General features: G+C 43.4%; 2 protein-coding genes across 2 annotated transcripts; one reads left to right on the forward strand and one right to left on the reverse strand.

Annotated features, from left to right (window-relative positions):
* Positions 1–3,753: 3,753 nt before the first annotated feature.
* LOC135514567 (guanylyl cyclase-activating protein 1-like) lies at positions 3,754–8,517 on the forward strand. Its single transcript, XM_064938000.1, has 4 exons — positions 3,754–3,988; positions 7,631–7,780; positions 7,874–7,967; positions 8,078–8,517. The coding sequence occupies exons 1-4, from the start codon at positions 3,791–3,793 to the stop codon at positions 8,203–8,205; spliced, it is 570 nt and encodes a 189-aa protein (XP_064794072.1). The 5' UTR covers positions 3,754–3,790; the 3' UTR covers positions 8,206–8,517.
* Positions 8,518–10,868: 2,351 nt separating this feature from the next.
* Positions 10,869–20,966, reverse strand: LOC135515006 (origin recognition complex subunit 5-like). The gene is made up of 14 exons (XM_064938799.1): positions 20,880–20,966; positions 20,486–20,660; positions 19,242–19,520; positions 18,990–19,064; positions 17,486–17,597; positions 16,876–17,006; positions 16,245–16,293; positions 15,974–16,064; positions 15,715–15,770; positions 15,238–15,350; positions 15,020–15,067; positions 14,819–14,929; positions 12,254–12,366; positions 10,869–11,348 (listed from the first exon to the last, which is right to left on the reverse strand). Exons 2-14 carry the CDS (start codon positions 20,597–20,599, stop codon positions 11,303–11,305), a joined length of 1,338 nt encoding a protein of 445 aa, XP_064794871.1. The 5' UTR covers positions 20,600–20,660; positions 20,880–20,966; the 3' UTR covers positions 10,869–11,302.
* Positions 20,967–21,476: the final 510 nt, after the last annotated feature.

The following is a 21,476-nucleotide window of genomic DNA, read 5'->3' on the forward strand; positions in this document are numbered from 1 at the left end:
GGCAGAGAGGAATGAGTCAAAGGTAGACGTGGGGAGGTTAAAGTCGCCCAGGACTGTGAGAGGTGAGCCGTCCTCAGGAAAGGAGCTTATCAAGGCATCAAGCTCATTGATGAACTCTCCGAGGGAACCTGGAGGGCGATAAATGATAAGAATGTTAAGCTTGAAAGGGCTGGTAACTGTGACAGCATGGAATTCAAAGGAGGCGATAGATAGATGGGTAAGGGGAGAGAGAGAGAATGACCACTTGGGAGAGATGAGGATCCCGGTGCCACCACCCCGCTGACCAGAAGCTCTCGGGGTGTGCGAGAACACGTGGGCGGACGAAGAGAGAGCAGTAGGAGTAGCAGTGTTATCTGTGGTGATCCATGTTTCCGTCAGTGCCAGGAAGTCGAGGGACTGGAGGGAGGCATAGGCTGAGATGAACTCTGCCTTGTTGGCCGCAGATCGGCAGTTCCAGAGGCTACCGGAGACCAGGAACTCCACGTGGGTCGTGCGCGCTGGGACCACCAGATTAGGTGGCCGCGGCCATATGTACGCGGTGTGGAGCGTTTGTATGGTCTGTGCAGAGAGGAGAGAACAGGGATAGATAGACACATAGTTAACAGGGTACAGAAGAGGCTACGCTAATGCAAAGGAGATTGGAATGACAAGTGGACTACACGTCTCGAATGTTCAGAAAGTTAAGCTTACGTAGCAAGAATCTTATTGACTAAAATGATTGAAAAGAAACAGTACTGCTGGAGTAGGCTAGCTGGTAGTGGCTGCGATGTTGACACTACACTAATCAAGTCGTTCCGTCGAGTGTAATAGTTTCTACAGTGCTGCTATTCGGGGGCTAGCTGGCTAGCTAGCAAGGTTGATTGCGTTCCGTTACTTTAAAAGAACGACAATAGCTGGCTGGCTAACCTAGAAAATCGCTCTAGGCTACACAATTGTCTTAGATACAAAGACGGCTATGTAGCTAGCTAGCTACGATCAAACAAAACAAACCGTTGTACTGTAATAGTTACTACAGTGCTGCTATTCGGGGGCTAGCTGGCTAGCTACGTTAGAAGAACGACAATAGCTGGCCAGCTAACCTAGAAAATCGCTCTAGGCTACACAATTGTCTTAGATACAAAGACGGCTATGTAGCTAGCTAGCTACGATCAAACAAAACAAACCGTTGTACTGTAATAGTTACTACAGTGCTGCTATTCGGGGCTAGCTGGCTAGCTACGTTAGAAGAACGACAATAGCTGGCCAGCTAACCTAGAAAATCGCTCTAGACTACACAATTGTCTTAGATACAAAGACGGCTATGTAGCTGGCTAGCTACGATCAAACAAATCAAACCGTTGTACTGTAATGAAGTGAAATGAAAATGTGATACTACCTGTGGAACGACGCGGAATGTTGACCGGGTAGTTGGAGTTCAATTCGGTAGAGGTTGGCTAGCTGTTGGCTAGCTAGCTAGCAGCATTTCCTACGTTAAGGACGACAAATAGCTGGCTAGCTAACCTCGGTAAATTAAAATAATCACTCTAAGTCTACACACTCTAAACTGCACAATTATCTTGGATACGAAGACAACTATGTAGCTAGCTGACACTACGCTAATCGAGTCGTTCAGTTGAGTGTAATAGTTTCTACAGTGCTAGTGGACAGTGGATGTTAGCTAGCTGCTTAGCTAGCTGCTGGGCAGATACGTTAGGACGACGAAATACGATAATTATGCAATTGTCGTTGATACAAAGACGGCTATGTAGCTGGCTAAGAAGAAGTTGCTAAGATTAGACAAATCAAACCGTTGTACTATAACGAAATGTAATGAAAAGTTATAAAAAGTTATACTACCTGAGGACCGAAGTGTAGATGCGGCCGCTCGCTCCAACCGGAACTACCTACATGCTAACAAAAGTAGCTCTTTGGAAATAAATGGACATTATCGAACTAAATCAAACATTTAATGTGGAACTGGGATTCCTGGGAGTGCATTCTGATGAAGATCAAAGGTAAGGGAATATTTATAATGCTATTTATGAATAATGTTGACCACCCAATATGGCGGATATCTTTTTGGCTGCTTTGTTGTCTGAAAGCTATACTCAGATTATTGCATGGTTTGCTTTTTCCGTACGGTATTTTAGAAATCTGACACCGCGGTGGCATTAAGGAGAAGTGTATCTATATTTCCATGTCTAACAATTGTATTTTCATCGACATTTATGAGTATTTCTGTAAAATGATGTGGCTCTCTGCAATATCACCAGATGTTTTTGGAACTAGTGAACGTAACATGCCAATGTATACTGAGATTTTTTTATATAAATATGCACTTTATCGAACAAAACATATGTATTGTGTAACATGAAGTCCTATGAGTGTCATCTGATGAAGATCATCAAAAGGTTAGTGATTAATTTTCATCTCTATTTGTGCTTTTTGTGACTCCTCTCTTTGGCTGGAAAAATGGCTGAATTTTTCTATGACTTGATGGTGACCTAACAATCGTTTGTGGTGCTTTTGCTGTAAAGCCTATTTCAAATCGGACACTTTGGTGGGATTAACAACAAGATTACTTTTGAGGAATTTTAATTATGAGATTTCTGTTTGAATTTGGCGCTCTGCACTTTCACTGGCTGTTGTCATATCAATCCCAGTAACGGGATTGCAGCCCTAAGAAGAGCTCAGTCTTCAATGAAAACAGTTTCCAGAAGCAGTTGCATTTACTTTACAATTGCTGATCCAGAGAAGCAATGCATATGTTCATATGTATGACTAATGATGCTGCAGTGCATTTACAGTGGTGGAAAAAGTACTAAAAGTGTCATTCTTGAGTGAAAGTAAATGCTATATATCAAATTCCTTCGGTTAAGAAAACCAGATGGCACATGCCAACACTCAGACATAATTTAGAAACAGCATTTGCTTAGTGAGTCTGCCTGATCAGAGGCAGCAGGGATGACAGCGCTTTATAGTGATAGGTACGTAAATTGGACCATATTGCTGTCCTGCCTTCGCATTCGAAATATAAGTAGTTTAGTACAGACATCCCCCAAAAATTGAAAGGTCCAATCTGCAATTAGTATCTCAATATCAAATAATTTCTAAGTAACAATTAAGTACCTTACTGTGACTGTTTTCAATTAAAGTTGTCAAAAATAAACAAAAATCGCTCTCAAGCAAGACTGTCTGGGAGTGGCCTGAGTGGGGAGGGGAAAACTGAAAATAAGATTTTCAACTCTTTCTTATTGGTCTATTAAATAATTTACAGCTTGGTGATGTTACCAGGCAGGCCAAAACATCCCGCCAAAACAGGCTGAAATTTCAGGCAGCCTTTTCAAACAGCTCTTACACTAAAAAGGCATTATCATTTTCACAGTATTATTCCAACTTCAGTGTGGAAATATATGTATATATCACGTTTTGATTGCACTGGGCCTTTAAATGGTACTTATCAGTTTGAGAGGAGAATACCAAGGTGTAAGTCAGCGTCCCTGTCCCCATGGTTGGTGGACAGTGTACAGTCCTCCTTTCCTCCAATGGGACCTTAAGCCCTTTATCAGCTGCTGCTCCTGGGTTACAGCCAATTAGAGACAGGGAAAACACAATAGGGTGTGGCCAGTCCGACCTGATTCAAAAGCCCCAGCCTGTGCCCACCTCCTCCCCAGGTCCCATCGTTGTGTGACTGTGAAGAGCGATACCCTCGCTTCACAGTAGACCAATAGGGCTCTTAAGGCGACCGCTAACCCCGTCTTTCGACACTTCTATAGGCTCCAGCCATCAAAAGTCAGTCGACTGTACAGACATGGGTAACTCTACAGGATCCACCGTGGAAGATCTCCAGGCTGTGGAGAAGCACCTCTGGTATAAGAAGTTCATGACTGAGTGTCCTTCGGGTCAGCTCACCCTGCATGAGTTCAAGCAGTTCTTTGGGCTCCGGGGACTGGATGCTGAAGCCAACGCCTACATCGAGCAGATGTTCCGCACGTTCGATATGAACAAGGTAAGACGATGCGGCATTCATTGAACCGAGGCTGCTTGCAAAGGGGATGCTATAGGCTAAAATGGGCTTTACATGTATATGTCAAAGTAGGAACGCCTCAGGCACACTCAAAATGGTAAAGGGGACACCTTACCAACAGAGGTATGTATAAGGATATGATTGGCTGCATTGTAAAAAATATATGCACTAATTACAAGTGCACCGAAATATATAGTAATGCCATAATGCCTCTACTCAAATAAGACCCCTAGTTCTCCATTTTCCAAAAGCTAAAGTACATTTTAAAAAGTGTGCATCTTAAACCAAAAAAAAATCCAGTTAAACATAGGGAATCTCTTGAATACACGGGTTTTGTTTAGACTAGTCTTCCAGATGAGTTTGAAGAAGCTAATCATCTCACAAGTACTAAGGCTCAATTTACACAACTATATTTAGTAACCCTGTCACCTTTGATTATAATATTATAATAGGCTGGGATTGGATTCATATGCGATTTAGTACGAGGATTATTTTGAGACAAGTTGTCAATATCTCTGCGGTCTGAGTTTATCTACTATTTTTCTCTTTTAAATTATTTCAGCATCAGAGACAGCTGATTTTAATTAGTGATAGCTTATGTGAAAGTTTAATGACAGAACATGATGCATGTGAACAGTTGGTTACACTGATCAGAATATTGAATGTTCACTTCAAAGAAATTACTTGAATCTCCATTTTATCACATTGAACCCTAAGGAATGTCCAGATCTCAAGAGCTGTGTGCCAGATTAGACTTTTATGTGTTTTGAGTTTCCCATTTTTGTCAGTAGCTAGTAGTTTTCTGGGTGTAGCTGGGGAGGTTGGAAACCATGGTACTATTCCCTGGGGACAGAACTAAGTGACTAACTACTATTTTCAGATCTTCAGGACAGTGCAGTGAACAAGGCTGGCAATTATGTTACAAAACGGGTTGTTAGAATCCTGGATGCTAATTAAGAAGTGCAGTATGACAATCTTAGATTGTGCACGTCAGCTGGCTTTAACCATTTCTGATCTTTTTTCCACTAACTGGTATTTTTTTGACCAATTACATCAGCTCTTTTTCAGAGCTGATCTGATTGTAGAGTCGCAATTCAAAGGCTCAGACACGAGAGGTATGTGGCAGGGTCTACAGTCAATCACGGACTACAAAAAGAAAACCAACCCTGTCAGGCGGACCACGATGTCTTGCTCCCAGACAAACTAAACAGCTTCTTTGCTCGCTTTGAGGACAATACAGTGCCACTGGCATGGCCCGCTACCAAAACCTGCGGGCTCTCCTTCACCGCAGCCAACGTGAGTAAATCATTTAAACGTGTTAACTCTCGCAAGGCTGCCGGCCCATACGGCGTCCCTAGCCGCGTCCTCAGAGCATGAGAAGACCAGCTGGCTGGTGTGTTTACGGACATATTCAATCAATCCTTATCACAGTCTGCTGTTCCCACATGCTTCAAGAGGGCCACCATTGTTTCTGTTACCAAGAAAGCGAAGGTAACTGAGCTAAATGACTATCACCCCGTAGCACTCATTTCCGTCATCATGAAGTGCTTCGAGAGACTAGTCAAGGATCATATCACCTCCACCTTACCTGACACCCTAGACCCACTCCAATTTGCTTACCACCACAATAGGTCCACAGACGACGCAATCACACTGCCCATACCCATCTGGACAACAGGAATACCTATGTAAGAATGCTGTTCATCGACTACAGCTCAGCATTTAACACCATAGTACCCTCCAAACTCGTCATTAAGCTCGAGACCCTGGGTCTCGACCCCGCCCTGTACAACTAGGTCCTGGACTTTGACGGGACGCCCCCAGGTGGTGAGGGTAAGAAACAACATCTCCACCCCGCTAATCCTCAACACTGGGGCCCCACAAGGGTGCGTTCTCAGCCCTCTCCTGTACTCCCTGTTCCCCCATGACTGCGTAACCATGCACACCAACTCAATCATCAAGTTTGCAGACGACACTACAGTGATAGGCTTGATTACCAACAACAACGAGACGAGGGTCCTAGGAGTGTGGTGTCAGGAAAATAACCTCACACTCAATGTCAACAATACAAAGGAGATGATCGTGGACTTCAGGAAACAGCAGTGGGAGCACCCCCCTATCCACATCGACGGGAGAGTAGTGGAGAAGGTAGAAAGTTTGAAGTTCCTCTGCGTACACATCACGGACAAACTGAAATGGTCCACCCACACAGAGAGCGTGGTGAAGAAGGCGCAGCAGCGCCTTTTCAACCCCAGGAGGCTGAAGAAATTTGGCTTATCACCAAAAACACGCAAACTTTTACAATCGAGAGCATCCTGTCAGGCTGTATCACCGCCTGGAATGGCAACTGCTCCGCCCACATCTAAGGCTCCAGAGGATAGTGAGGTCTGCACACGCATCACCGGGGGCAAACTACCTGCCCTCCAGGACACCTACACCACCCGATGTCACAGGAAGGCCAAAAAGATCAAAGGACAACAACCACCCGAGCCACTGCCTGTTCACCCCGCTATCATCCAGAAGGCGAGGTCAGTACAGGTGCATCAAAGTGGGGACCGAGAGACTGAAAAACAGCTTCTATCTCAAGGCCATCAGACTGTTAAACAGCCATCACTAACATTGAGTGGCTGCAGCCAATATACTGACTCAAATCTCTAGCCACTTTAATAATTCAAAATGGGATGTAAAAAATGTATCACTAGTCACTTTAAAACAATGCCACTTTATATGTTTACATACCTACATTACTCATCTCATATGTATATACTGAACTCTATACCATCTACTTCATCTTACCTATGCAGTTCGGCCATCGCTCATCCATATATTTATCTGTACATATTCTTAAATCATTCCTTTACACTTGTGTGTATAACGTAGGTGTTGCGAAATTGTTAGGTTAGATTACTTATTAGATATTACTGCATGGTCAGAGCTAGAAGCACAAGCATTTCGCTACACTCGCATTAACATCTTCTAACCATGTGTATGTGACCATTTATTTATTTTTTGGTCGGAGACCAATCACATCAGCTCTTTCAGAACTGATCTGATTGGTCAGAGACCAATTAGTGAAAAAAGGATCAGAATTGGGCTGCCGGTGAAAACGCAGGCATAGTGAAGTGATGGTGTCAGTGTAAAGCTGAGCGAAGTGCGACTCATTTGGGTTGACCCAGAGGGCACTAATGCTGCCAAGTAATTTTGTAGGATCTTAATGTGAGCCAGTTTTCTACAGCAGGAAAATAATCCTATAGCAACAGGAAAAGTGAATTATTATGTGGATTATAATTAAATGGACATTTTTTGAAGGGGTTGATACATTTTTTACAAAGAGAAAATCAAGTCAGAAATGTTTAAACCTCAAATACACTACAGGTTTTAATATGTCTTTCATTGCAGGAAAGTTAACCTGCAACATGGTGATCAAATTAAGATCCTACATCTGTATGTCTTCCCACGGCCTTGGCACAGATCAGTGTGGAGATAATCCCCCAGCGATTATACATAGTTATCATCCCTGCATCATCTAAGCAGAACATGATCACCTACATCTTGAGGAGATAACTGAGATAATCTGAGATGGTAAAAAGAGACGTTACAACTAACACGCTTTCCTTTTTACAGGATGGCTACATAGACTTCTTGGAGTATGTGGCTGCTCTGAGCCTGGTGATGCGAGGTAAAATGGAACATAAGCTCCGCTGGTACTTTAAACTGTATGATGTGGACGGCAACGGGTGCATTGATCGAAGTGAGCTGCTAAACATCATAAAGGTATAGAGACCAGTCCAGATAGGCAGTGCTGTGCAATGGAATCTGTATCACACAAAGACATGCAGGCTAACTCGCTCCTTTTCTCTTCTTCAGGCTATCCGTGCAATCAATGGGAACGAAAACCAGGAAGTTGATGCAGAGGAGTTCACCAACCGGGTGTTTGACAAGATAGACGTCAATGGAGATGGCGAGTGTCCACTTCTTTTTTTGTCACAGACTTGTAGGGTTGCGAGTTATGTCCCTTTCCATTTCAGGCTAACAATCTCTTGACCTTGTCTTCTACCTTCTACCCATCAGGGGAGCTGTCTTTGGAGGAGTTTGTGGCAGGGGCTCACACTGACGAAGACTTCATGGAAGTAATGATGAAGACCTTGGATCTCACTCACATAGTCGCCATGATCCACAATCGGAGGCACAGTGTTTAGAGTCTACCCTCAGAAGCCTCCATCGTAATAGACTTCCGAAGGGCCACATAGGAACTGAGCTATGAGCCCTCAAAAGATCTAGCCCAGATTTGTATAAAGACAATCTTTATCTTAGCAATGCTGAAGGGCCATGCTTTGAATGCATTCTTTGTCAGAATTCACAAGAGGTTGAATGACGATGAAAAATTCCCTTTGCCTGCATACAAATAACTCAGTCAACCATCGCTGGCTGGTTAGTGCCCTTGTGCATGATCTAAATCTGAGAGAGGTCTGCATGATGAGAGATTTCTCACACCGTCAGCTGAACCGGAGACCCAACTAGGTCATAACATAAGGAGGGTGGAGGATAAAGAGGGTGGAGGGGAGTGGTGACTACCCAAGGTGGTGATTACCCATTATAACCCATGCATTCCTGACAAAAAATAAATATATATTTTTTAAATCCCTCACCCACCTCAGAGGCAGATTCCTGTAGGGAAATTATCATTTCCAAACCACATCGATAATGACGGCTCAAACGATCTTTTGGACCAAACTCAGTTATTCAGTTGAGTGGTTCCTCTCTATGACTGTGCATCCGGGTTCTATTGGAGGAAGTTATAATTCACCCACTTTCCTCCCAGTACAGTCAGTTGTCAGCTCAAATATGACTAGAACCCAAGTTCATTCTGTGCCATGACTAAACGTTCCAGTTACTCAGGAAACAGGTTCTTCCACAAGTTAGGGATCTAAATAACTTAGATACTTGTCACAAAATGCACTTTGTAAAAAAATAAGACCAGTATGTTTTTACATTGCACTGCCCCAGTTGTTAGGAAATTAAAGTCAGCATTTTCAGGACATTAATTTGAAGGAATATCTTAACACAACTACATTCTAATGTTTTCCCTACCAGACAGTAAAGTGTAAAAAATAAATTGTGCACATTTGTTTGTGTTTCTGTGAGTGTGTGAGACATACATGAATGACCAATGCGCTCACCTAGATGGCATTAGAATTACCTTTATATAGATCCATAGCCCACTAACCTTGTTTTACCCAAAAATTGCTCTAGTTTAAAGTAGTCAAATAAAGATTGAAATCTGTTGTATTTTCATCACACTCCACATCTTTAATTGCTCACTATTGTTTTAGAAATCAAAATGCCTAACAGACATTACAGCCTCTGTGGCATAATTAAGGAGACAGGGAGGTGAGTCACAAGGCAGACTGTGCCAGTATGGTTGCCATGACAACCATGACCCATTTCCATGGTAACACACATCCATAAAGCACTACAAAAAGGTTACGCAGCACTTACATGGATCTGAACGAATCTGGAAGGAGGGACACTGACCAGGGCAGTCTGACAGTCAGCAGGATGTTTAAAAACGACATGAACATTTTGTAAAATATCAATAAATATGCCGGCTGATACATAGAAAACACCCAAACCAAATAAAAAGGAGTAGAGGTCACAGTCAGTCAGGGTGAGGACCTAAAACCACCAAAACCACCAAAACTCCCCTGTGGATCTGACTATACTGGCTTTACCTCTGCAGACAGACAGTGCTGAACTGGTTGATCCACTGCTCACAGGATGATGATGATAATTGTCATCAGTTATGGGATTCACTGGGGCAGGAATGGCTAGTGACAAATAAACAAGTACCCAGGAATATGGAAACTGTCAACCCAGAAAGCATTAATAATCTACAACTGCAGCCTATAACACACCACTAACCACATATACTAAATCAATGCACCACTGTTATCAGGAAGGATGTCAACCATCATGGAGAGCTGATCATTTGACATTTTAGTCATTTAGCAGATGCTCTTATCCAGAGCTTCTTACATTAGTGAGTCCATACATTTTCATAGTTGTCCCCCGCAGGAATTGAACCCACAACCCTGGCGTTGCAAGTGCCATGCTCTACCAACTGAGCTTGACGGGACCAATGAGACAGTGTACTGCTACTATCTAGTGCTTCAGCTCAGATCCCTCCCACATACAGCTTAAAGGGAATCTGAGAGACTATGTAGTACATGGGGCTTTGACCACTATGGAATTTTGGGTAACAATTAATTGTCATGAAAACGGCCATGGATATTGTCAGTCATCTTTGTTAAAAAAAATGTTTCGCGCTTTTAATGTATTAAACTAAATCTTTGAAAATAGCCATGACATACCTAATGAATACAACACAGCTTTGGTGACAACCACGTTTCAAAAATGAATGGGTTTGACCACTTAGAACATTTGGAAAGATTCTCCTCTCGACCATGCCGTTCTGCTCGTAAAACGATGACTAACATTACCCTCATGTAAAAATAAAAAACTGCTATTGGGTAAACTTGTCTATATCTACTAAATAAAGTGGACCCCCCTAAAATAAACATTACAAGATGTTTATTTTGTGTTCATGGTTATTATCCATAATTGTTATTTACACGATTATTGTGCCAACCTTATTTCATACTATCAGCACAGCCATTTACGGCAACAGAGCAATTCATGGGACAATTTGACTTCATGGGAACGCAAGATCTAGAGTCAGAAAGAAGGAAACGTAGAAATATTAGATTATATACCCTACATTTTGTACCTTAAAAGAAGTATTCTACCAGGTTCTTATTGTGCGTAGCTGTAGTTGTCAGACCATGGAGAGAACAGAATCCTGTCACAATTATGAAACCTTTGTTAACAGGGCCATTTTATTTTGGGACATTTAATTGAAAAATAATATTGAAGTCCACCACAACCCCAAGGTATCCAAGGGCTCCTGTGAATCCAGTAAAATATGAATGTTCTCCATTGTTTGTTTACCACAATCAAACAGGTGTAGCTAGGGAATCAATAGGCACATTCACAACGCAGAACATTCACAATGCTGCAGATGCTGGTGTCTGACAGTGGTTCCAGTCAGTCATCAGGGGGCAGTAAAGCATAGGCCTAATGATTCCATAGTCCTCTGGTCCTGCACAGTGCACACACAGTGAGGAGTCCAGACAACCAAGGCATCTCCCACCTTTCTGCTCATGTTTGTGCAATGTCCACCAGTACATTCCATTCCATCAGAGTCCAGCTGAATTCCTCTCCCTTAAACCACCATGGCTAGAGGAAGTCATACAGGTACTTTACCATGTCAAAGCTCACAGTCCTGGAAATTAAGAGCAGTGGGTCACAAAAGTCAGCATCTGATATTCTAAAAATAGAAATGTCTAGCAGTAAAACAGATTTGTGGTGAATACACTAAAGCAGGGCTCTCTGACCCTGTTCCTGGAGAGCCACCCTCCTGTAGGTTCCCTCCAACCCTGTTCCTGGAGAGCCACCCTCCTGTAGGTTCCCTCCAACCCTGTTCCTGGAGAGCTACCCTCCTGTAGGTTCCCTCCAACCCTGTTCCTGGAGAGCCACCCTCCTGTAGGTTCCCTCCAACCCTGTTCCTGGAGAGCCACCCTCCTGTAGGTTCCCTCCAACCCTGTTCCTGGAGAGCTACCCTCCTGTAGGTTCACTCCAACCCTGTTCCTGGAGAGCCACCCTCCTATAGGTTCCCTCCAACCCTGTTCCTGGAGGTTCCCTCCAACCCTGTTCCTGGAGAGCTACCCTCCTGTAGGTTCCCTCCAACCCTGTTCCTGGAGAGCCACCCTCCTGTAGGTTCCCTCCAACCCTGTTCCTGGAGAGCCACCCTCCTGTGGGTTCCCTCCAACCCTGTTTCTGGAGAGCCACCCTCCTATAGGTTCCCTCCAACCCTGTCACTGGTGAGCTACCCTCCTGTAGGTTCCCTCCAACCATGTTCCTGGAGAGCTACCCTCCTGTAGGTTCCCTCCAACCATGTTCCTGGAGAGCTACCCTCCTGTAGGTTCCCTCCAACCATGTTCCTGGAGAGCCACCCTCCTGTAGGTTCCCTCCAACCCCAATCAAGCACACCAGGTTCTAATAGTTAGCTGGTTTATGACCCGAAAGAGGTCAGTTACAACTGGGGTTGGAGCGAACACCTACAGGAGGGTATGTCCCTAGGAACAGGGTTGGAGAGCCCTGCAGTAAAGACAACAGTAACATACACACCTGGAGATGGTGAGGATGAAGTCCAGAGAGACGGCACATTTGTACTTGGGCGCATCCAGCTGGTCATCGTGGCCCACCTGATTCAACAGCTGAAGGGTCACCAGGGAGGAGATCTGGGGGGGGGCGGGCTTGTCAACCATATTTCATTTGGCTTTACACAAATAGAGATTTCTGACTGGAGATCAAATCATTTTAAAATCACATCACATTAAGCCCATACCACACATCAATTCAAGAGCAGTTCAGGGGTTGAAATAATCTAGCCAAAGGGCCAGCTGGTGAATTAGAATAAGAACCATCCAATCATACACTAATACTACCATCACATGACTATTCCAGGAGTTCCACAAAATAACATTGCTACATCATTTTCCATAATCCCAGTTCAGAGTCAGAGGACTGATTGAGGACCTTTTCCACTGAAGAATGAGTTTGTTTTATACTGAACAAAAATATAAGACTCAACATGTAAAGTGTTGGTTTCATGAGCTGAAATAAAAGATCCTAGAAATGTTCCATAAATCTTTCATGCCCAGGACCTCCACATCCGGCTTCTTCACCTGCAGGATTATGAGGGGGGGTACCGGGGATTATTTCAATATGTAATAAAGCCCTTTTTGGGGGAAAACTCATTCTGATTGGCCAGGCCTGGGTCACCAGTGGGTGGGCCCAGCTCCCAAGAGGGTGGGCTTATGCCCTCCCATGGCCACTCCCCTTCCCAGTCATGTGAGATCCATAGATAAGGGCCTAATGAATATATTTCAATTGATTGATTTCCTTATATGAACTGAAACTCTGCAAAATCGTTGAATGTTGCATTTATATTTTTGTTCAGTATATATGAGTGCGTTTTACTTTTCATGAATATTAATGTCTATAGTGTATATTGATGTATATGTTTGATACAGGGCTCATTTGTAGGAGTCCTTGATCTCAGCATGACTCCCTGTCAAAATAAAAGGTTAAATACAGTGGGGCAAAAAAGTATTTAGTCAGTCACCAATTGTGCAAGTTCTCCCACTTAAAAAGATGAGGCCTGTATTTTTCATCATAGGTACACTTCAACTATGACAGACAAAATGAAAAAAGAAATCCAGAAAATCACATTGTAGGATTTTTATTGAATTTATTTGCAAATTATGGTGGAAAGTAAGTATTTGGTCACCTACAAACAAGCAAGATTTCTGGCTTTCACAGGCCCCTCTGTCCTCCACTTGTTACCTGTATTAATGGCACCTGTTTGAACTTGTTATAAGTATAAAAGATACCTGTCCACAGCCTCAAACAGTCAAACTCCACTATGGCCAAGACCAAAGAGCTGTCAAAGGACACCAGAAACAAAATTGTAGACCTGCACCAGGCTGGGAAGACTGAATCTGCAATAGGTAAGCAGCTTGGTTTGAAGAAATCAACTGTGGGAACAATTATTAGGAAATGGAAGACATACAAGACCACTGATAATCTCCCTCGATCTGGGGCTCTCACCCCGTGGGGTAAAAATTATCACAAGAACGGTGAGCAAAAATCCCAGAACCACACAGGGGAGACCTAGTGAATGAACTGCAGAGAGCTGGGACCAAAGTAACAAAGCCTACCATCAGTAACACACTACGCCGCCAGGGACTCAAATCCTGCAGTGCCAGACGTGTCCCCCTGCTTAAGCCAGTACATGCCCAGGCCCGTCTGAAGTTTACAAAAGAGCATTTGAATGATCCAGAAGAAGATTGGGAGAATGTCATATGGTCAGATGAAACGAAAATGTAACTTTTTGGTAAAAACTCAACTCATCGTGTTTGGAGGACAAAGAATGCAGAGTTGCATCCAAAGAACACCATATCTACTGTGAAGCATGGGGGTGGAAACATCATGCTTTGGGGCTGTTTTTCTGCAAAGGGACCAGGACTACTGATCCTTGTAACGGAAAGAATGAATGGGGCCATGTATCGTGAGATTGAGTGAAAACCTCCTTCCATCAGCAAGGGCATTGAAGATGAAACGAGGCTGGGTCGTTCAGCATGACAATGATCCCAAACACACCGCCCGGGCAACGAAGGAGTGGCTTCGTAAGAAGCATTTCAAGGTCCTGGAGTGGCCTAGTCAGTCTCCAGATCTCAACCCCATAGAAAATCTTTGGAGGGAGTTGAAAGTCCGTGTTGCCCACATCACTGCTCTAGAGGAGATCTGCATGGAGGAATGAGCCAAAATACCAGCAATAGTGCATGAAAACCTTGTGAAGACTTACAGAAAACGTTTGACCTCTGTCATTGCCAACAAAGGGTATATAACAAAGTGTTGAGATTAACTTTATTGACCAAATTCTTATTTTCCACCATAACTTGCAAATAAAATATTAAAAATCCTACAATGTGATTTTCTGGATTTTTTTTCTCATTTTGTCTGTCATAGTTGAAGTGTACCTATGATGAACATTACAGGCCTCTCTCATTTTTAAGTGGGAGAACTTGCACAATTGGTGGCTGACTAAATACTTTTTTTGCCCCACTGTATATATTTTTTAATTATCCCTTGGATGACACTGCAGAAAGCCTGAGTGTCTCAGCTGACCTGACAGAAAACACTGGCGGTGGGGGCCACTCTGCTGTCCACCACACTGTAGAAGATGGCCAGAAGACGGTCCAGAGGGAATGGCTTGGGCCCCAGCAGGTGATTACTGGTCTGAATGGGAGGGAGGTGAATTCACTAGGTAGAACATCTCATTGACCAAACCTAAAGAATAGTACAACAGCTTTAGCTAAAGACAATCACCTTTTCATGTTTCTTCAAAAAGTTGGTCTTTTTTATTTTGCCATGGTGCTGTTGGGCAAGAGAGAATCATATAATCACCAATAACTAACAAAATAGCAGGCAAACAGAGTTGGCAAATAGCAGGTGGCATTGATGTTTAACAATGGACTCCTATTCCAACGTGTCTAGCTTTTGAGATGGTGAGGAGGTGGTTCCGGTGCTGAGGAGAGAACAGGTACCTTGATGAAGAAGCGTTTGTCAGTGCGAGCAGGGTTGTAGGAGGCCAGGTATGCAGCTATCAGCAGGAACTTGGAGTAGTAAGGCAACTCCACATGGGCATGAGCAGACAGACCTGAGAAAGGCAGAGGAAGCTCTCAATGTCTTTACCTGGGAAACATGTACAACAGCATCATCTACAGATGGCTTGTGGATAGGAGATGAGAGAAACATCTGCTGTTGTTTTCACTGTCTGGGTATCTAGTACCAATGAGTCTGGAGTGGGCCCTCCATTCAGGGATAAACATAGGGGTAGTTTAGAAGGTCCACTCCCCTGAACTCCCTCTCAGGCTGGGGACAAGCAGCAACACAAATGAAGAGATCGCTGGGGTCTGGGAGTGTGTGAACTGGTCTTGGTCACTAGATTCTAACTAGGTTATTTCCACCGGTATTGTTCTCAGTGCATGCGTATCTGTGTGTCCACACTTCTCCTTGCCTACCTCTCACAGCTCCTGCCTCCTTCTCCCCCATCTGCAGCTGTTGCTCCCACTGCACACTGAGAAGAAGAGAGACATGACCAAGTCAGGGGAGACACCACTATTACAGAGCCAGCAGCACTGAGCCACTGTTGTGTAATAAAAGCCGGCAAACGGAATTAAGGCAGTCTGTCGTCAGTCCATGAGAGGAGGAGGTTGGTCACGGAAGCTAAATCAATGGGACTCGATCATCTTTGGCTGAGGCAGATGTACACAGACAGACCTGGACACCTCTCGCAGGTACACCGTCTGCATGGCCTTCTTCAGATGAGGCTCGATGTTCCTCCACAGTTTGTGAGTGTCACTCTCTTTCACTGAGGGCAGAGAAAATAAAGGTTGGAATTTAAACATTGATAATCTGAGAGACAAGCTAGAGAGAGGATGACATGAAAGGAATCCATCGTCAAATTAAAGTACAGAGAGACACTAAGGGAAGACAGCAAAGTAATTGAAATATTGATGTGGTTACTGTTCTAGAAATATGAATATATTACCTTTGCCTTGCTCCAAAGGTTCAATGAATTTAGAGAAATTGAGGGCAGCCTGTTTGAAAAGAGAATTAAAAATATGAAAGGACATCAAGTACAGACTATGATGTCTGTACATGTTGTAAACAACATGTCAGCCAAGGTAGGATCATTATTACAATTCTGCATATCAAAGAAAATCCCAATCCTTAGAAGTAGTAACTCAAGTGGACTAAATAAAATAGTGATGGATAGCCTGGAAACAAACTCATACTGAGTCCTCAAAGGGTAGCACGGAGAGTGTGTGTAAAGTTCAGAGCAAACTGTTGCCTAATCTGAAATTAACCCCTTGCACCAACCTATTGGCACTTCTTTAAGCCCCCAGAATACATATTATAGGACTGGGATAAGTGTGCAAGCCATACATTTTTTTCAGACTTACAAGGGGGCATCAAGACACATCTAGAGATAGGTGCAAGGGCTAGTTCTTTGACTGGGCTGTCAGAGCGTATTATGACGGAGCGTGTTAACAGCTAGTTGAGAGTTACTTTGAGTGTGTCTGTGTCCTTACTGAGTGTGGTCTGAATGTGTGAGCATGTGTGTTAGAGTTCAGTGTTACTATGAGTGTGCCTGACTACTTATGCAGTGTGTAACTGACCAGGTGTCTGAGCTCTCGGAGGTCCCTGCAGACGGAGTAGAAGACTCCCAGTAGGATGTTGATGAAGGCTGAGTAGAGCTCTGGGGAGTAGGATGGGTGGCTGTCCTCAGACAGGATCTGCTGCAGCTCCCCTGCACAGGGAAAACATACACACAGTCAATGCCTACCTCAAATGAAGTCACACACAAAGATTCCCTCATACATGATTGTAGTCATTTTATGTACAGGAACTCAGACAGACATTCTTTCAAACATTGATTAAATCCTAAGTGTTAATTTTCTCGACCGGATGCCTTTGTTTGCTGTGCTCTGTCAGTCACTTCTCATGTGTTGGTGCAAAACCACAGGTTCAAAGAGGAGGTTGGTGACACTTTAATTGGGGAGAACAGTCTTGTGGTAATGACTGGAGCAGAATAGGTGGAATGGTATCAAATACATGGTATCAAATACATCAAATACACATGGTTTCTAGGTGTTTGATGCCATTCCATTTGCACCGTTCCAGCCATTATTATGAGCCGTCCTCCCCTCAGCAGCCTCCACTGCCACTAATCCACCTGTACCTAATTCAATGCTAAGGCCATAGATGCTTGTCTGTTGACAGCTGTACCTTTACTGTAGTCAGGGAAGTGGAGCAGCAGTGGTTCAAAACAGCCAGTGTTGGGTCGGAACTTATCCCATACTATCTCACTGAGCATGATCACGGTCACATTGTCCTCAACCTGCCAGAGAAACCGTGTCTGTTACGTAGAGGTACAGGATCAGATCACATTGTCCTCAACCTGCCAGAGAAACAGTGTCTGTTACGTAGAGGTACAGGATCAGATCACATTGTCCTCAACCTGCCAGAGAAACCGTGTGTCTGTTACGTAGAGGTACAGGATCAGATCACATTGTCCTCAACCTGCCAGAGAAACCATGTGTCTGTTACGTAGAGGTACAGGATCAGATCACATTGTCCTCAACCTGCCAGAGAAACAGTGTCTGTTACGTAGAGGTACAGGATCAGATCACATTGTCCTCAACCTGCCAGAGAAACAGTGTCTGTTACGTAGAGGTACAGGATCAGATCACATTGTCCTCAACCTGCCAGAGAAACAGTGTCTGTTACGTAGAGGTACAGGATCAGATCAGGATCAGATCACATTGTCCTCAACCTGCCAGAGAAACCATGTGTCTGTTACGTAGAGGTACAGGATCAGATCACATTGTCCTCAACCTGCCAGAGAAACCGTGTCTGTTACGTAGAGGTACAGGATCAGATCACATTGTCCTCAACCTGCCAGAGAAACCATGTGTCTGTTACGTAGAGGTACAGGATCAGATCACATTGTCCTCAACCTGCCAGAGAAACCGTGTCTGTTACGTAGAGGTACAGGATCAGATCACATTGTCCTCAACCTGCCAGAGAAACCGTGTCTGTTACGTAGAGGTACAGGATCAGATCACATTGTCCTCAACCTGCCAGAGAAACCGTGTCTGTTACGTAGAGGTACAGGATCAGATCACATTGTCCTCAACCTGCCAGAGAAACCGTGTCTGTTACGTAGAGGTACAGGATCAGATCACATTGTCCTCAACCTGCCAGAGAAACCGTGTGTCTGTTACGTAGAGGTACAATATCAGATTATGACATTGCATTGTGGATTCACAAAGAATACAACTATGTTGGTAGTCAACAACACCTTTACAACATCAATGCAAGGGGATGTGTTGTCCTCCTTCAAACCTGAGTAAACTAAAGAGGGAGGACAGTTATGAAGACAGCTGTCCAAGTGCATTCTCCCAACACTTCACATTATAATACTGCTTCTGATTATCACCTCAAAAGGTGCATCGGTCACCGTAACTGCATTCGCTACATGCCACTCACACAGCTGTTAAAAACACTTCTACCAAGATAAAAACAGGCGGCATTCAGCTTTAAAAACTAAACAAAAACATAATTCTTCCTTATCTCTGCCTTTCAAAGCACTTATTCGAGTGCCTCCTTGAAACATTCAATTCAAGGTTATCTATCAAAAAGGGACCGTTCTGCACTAGTTCACCATCCATCACTCAGTCTGTCTGCAACTTAATGAAGTAGTATGCTCAACAGGTGACATGACTCTTACCAGTTCCTGAAGGCGCAAGAAGGCAGGGAGGAGATTGGCTTCCATATCTCTAAGGAGCTCAGCCCGGTCCAGCACCTACCCAGATACACACAGCAGAGGTCACTGTAACTGTTTCATAATACATAATATACCACAAATTATGCTTTATAACAATTCACGTTATACTTCATCGGAAAGAGAATCTGCATTGTAACTGAGGATGCAATTTTTAAAAGAAGTGGATTATCACAGGTGAGGATGATTTTTACTCACAATGTATCGTGTCTGCTTGGCTGAGGCCTGGACACACAGTTGTTTGTAGACTCGTACGAAGTCTGACAGGGAGGGACTGCGGGACAGTAGGGAGGCAGAGTCGGAGCCAAAAAGGGAGAGGAGAACCTGCTCAAACAGCAGTCCTACAGAGACACATTCCACACAGCTCACTGTGGCATAGGGAAGCTCCAGTTCCTTCAGCAATGTGTGTATCACATGGCTTTTTCCTGTGGCACGATGACCATAAATGAAAATGGAAGGGTAGCTGCATTGCTCTGGCTGTAGGCACAAAATGTATTAAAGTGTCAATACAATGATTCACATATTTGGGCAAGAATACATTTTAAATGTATTATTTAATAGCGCCAATGGGTGGTGTTTAAGATGGAGGGCGATTTATGAGCATGGCCTTATTTCTATTACAGCATTTTGGATGTTTGTCATTCATATTCCATTTACCCAGTTCAATGTAACATCGATAGGTTTAGGCTACTACATGATACTAAAATGATCCCATTACCCATCATGAGGTTGCTACAATCTAGTCTATGAATTAAAGTTTACAACGTAGATGCACACAGTTCAAGAGAAAAAATTGAGGTGACAGACAGTGACACAATCAATATTGCATCTAGCTCTTTGAACTAGGGTGTAATCATTAGTCCAAACAAGAGTTTCTATTGGACAAATGCATGTATGTTTATACCTGTTTCTTCCGTTTCCATCCATTTAAGAAACATTTTTCAACAGAATCATCGGAATGAATACACCCCTGATCACACTTAAACATAGTTCACTTTCATAGCAGCTACGTTGTATTCCTTCTTGCATCTACATGCACTCCTCCTCTCACATTTTCCTTTTGCTTGTGGACTTCAATGCAAAAATCAGCTGTCTGAGACCATGCCGAGAAAAATTCAAACCATGACATAACCGCTACACACAGCCTGCATCTGTTTCACCATATTATCTAAGTAACATCACAGTCAACATAGCTAATAGAACTAACAAGTTAGTAAACCTGCTACAATCATGCAGTACAATTTAAGCAGTTTAGCAGTTAAACTGATGCCCCCGGTGGCAATAAATGAGTAAAACATAAAGCTTACCTTGACTTGGAAGAGTTCCAGTGTTGGATAGTCATAGCCAGCTAACTAACATAGCATCCCTCTGTGGTTGTTTTATTTATTTAACTGTTTACAGTAAGGAACATGATGTTACAATGTTTCAAATCAGACACAGACCTCTCCCATCAACGCCAGCAGCATGCTCGCCTGGACATCTCTGCAAGGCAACCTCTCCATCACGCGCTGCAACTTTCCATCCTCATACCCTAGGTGCTGACGTTGTGCTGCCATCGTTTAGGCTCCTTTTAGACACACACCGAACCGTAAAGTGTGTGACTTAAAGTAGTTTGGCCTGTAATAGAGATAAAGAGACAGTTACAGAACAAGGTGACTCTTGACAAACTAACGTTAGCGGTGCATTGTGCAAATTGTCTCTTTGCCTTCCTTCCTCTGCAGCAGTGCTAGCTAACTCAACTGACCACAACAGTGTAGCTCTCGTGGAAACTCAAGGGTAGTGTTTAGTTGTTGAAAGTTCATATTTTGTTACTGCAAGCATACTGAGTAATGTTACCTGGTTGGAGTTCATGCAGTAAAATTATTACCCATATCCAACATCCCTGTAAACTTGTCAAGAGTTTCCCGCGTCCCCAAATTTCACCTCACAATTTCCTGTCTCTTTACAAGCCAATCACCGCCAGGTTAAAGCAATTGACTCTGGGAGTTGTAGTTGTTTATTAGCAAAGCAATGCCACTATCACCAAATGCCATCACCCCTATTTGCGAAGTTTGGGATGTAATGAAAGCGAGTGATTTAATTGAGGACATTTCGTTTCATTGCAAAAATGTTCAAATACCGGCTTCTCGGGCATTATCACTTAAATAAACCACCAGTTTACTAATAACATTGGCGTTTAACATGAGGGTTTAGCATGAAATATCCTTTATATGTTTTTACACAATTATTTGATTGCTTTGTTGTAAATGTTTTGGCGCCAAACTGGTGGCAGATGTGGAAAAAGTCAACACTTGGAAGAGTTAATAGAAAATAATGCCATTGTTCATGCTTTTTTCATTAGCCTAATTAGGCTATATTTTCTTGAACATATGGTCTATCCACTAGAAGCCCCACAATATGGACAAATTAATAAAAATGGAATACTACATATGA

Source organism: Oncorhynchus masou, chromosome 26 (genome assembly GCF_036934945.1).
Source record: "Oncorhynchus masou masou isolate Uvic2021 chromosome 26, UVic_Omas_1.1, whole genome shotgun sequence".
In the NCBI taxonomy this organism is placed as follows: domain Eukaryota; kingdom Metazoa; phylum Chordata; class Actinopteri; order Salmoniformes; family Salmonidae; genus Oncorhynchus; species Oncorhynchus masou.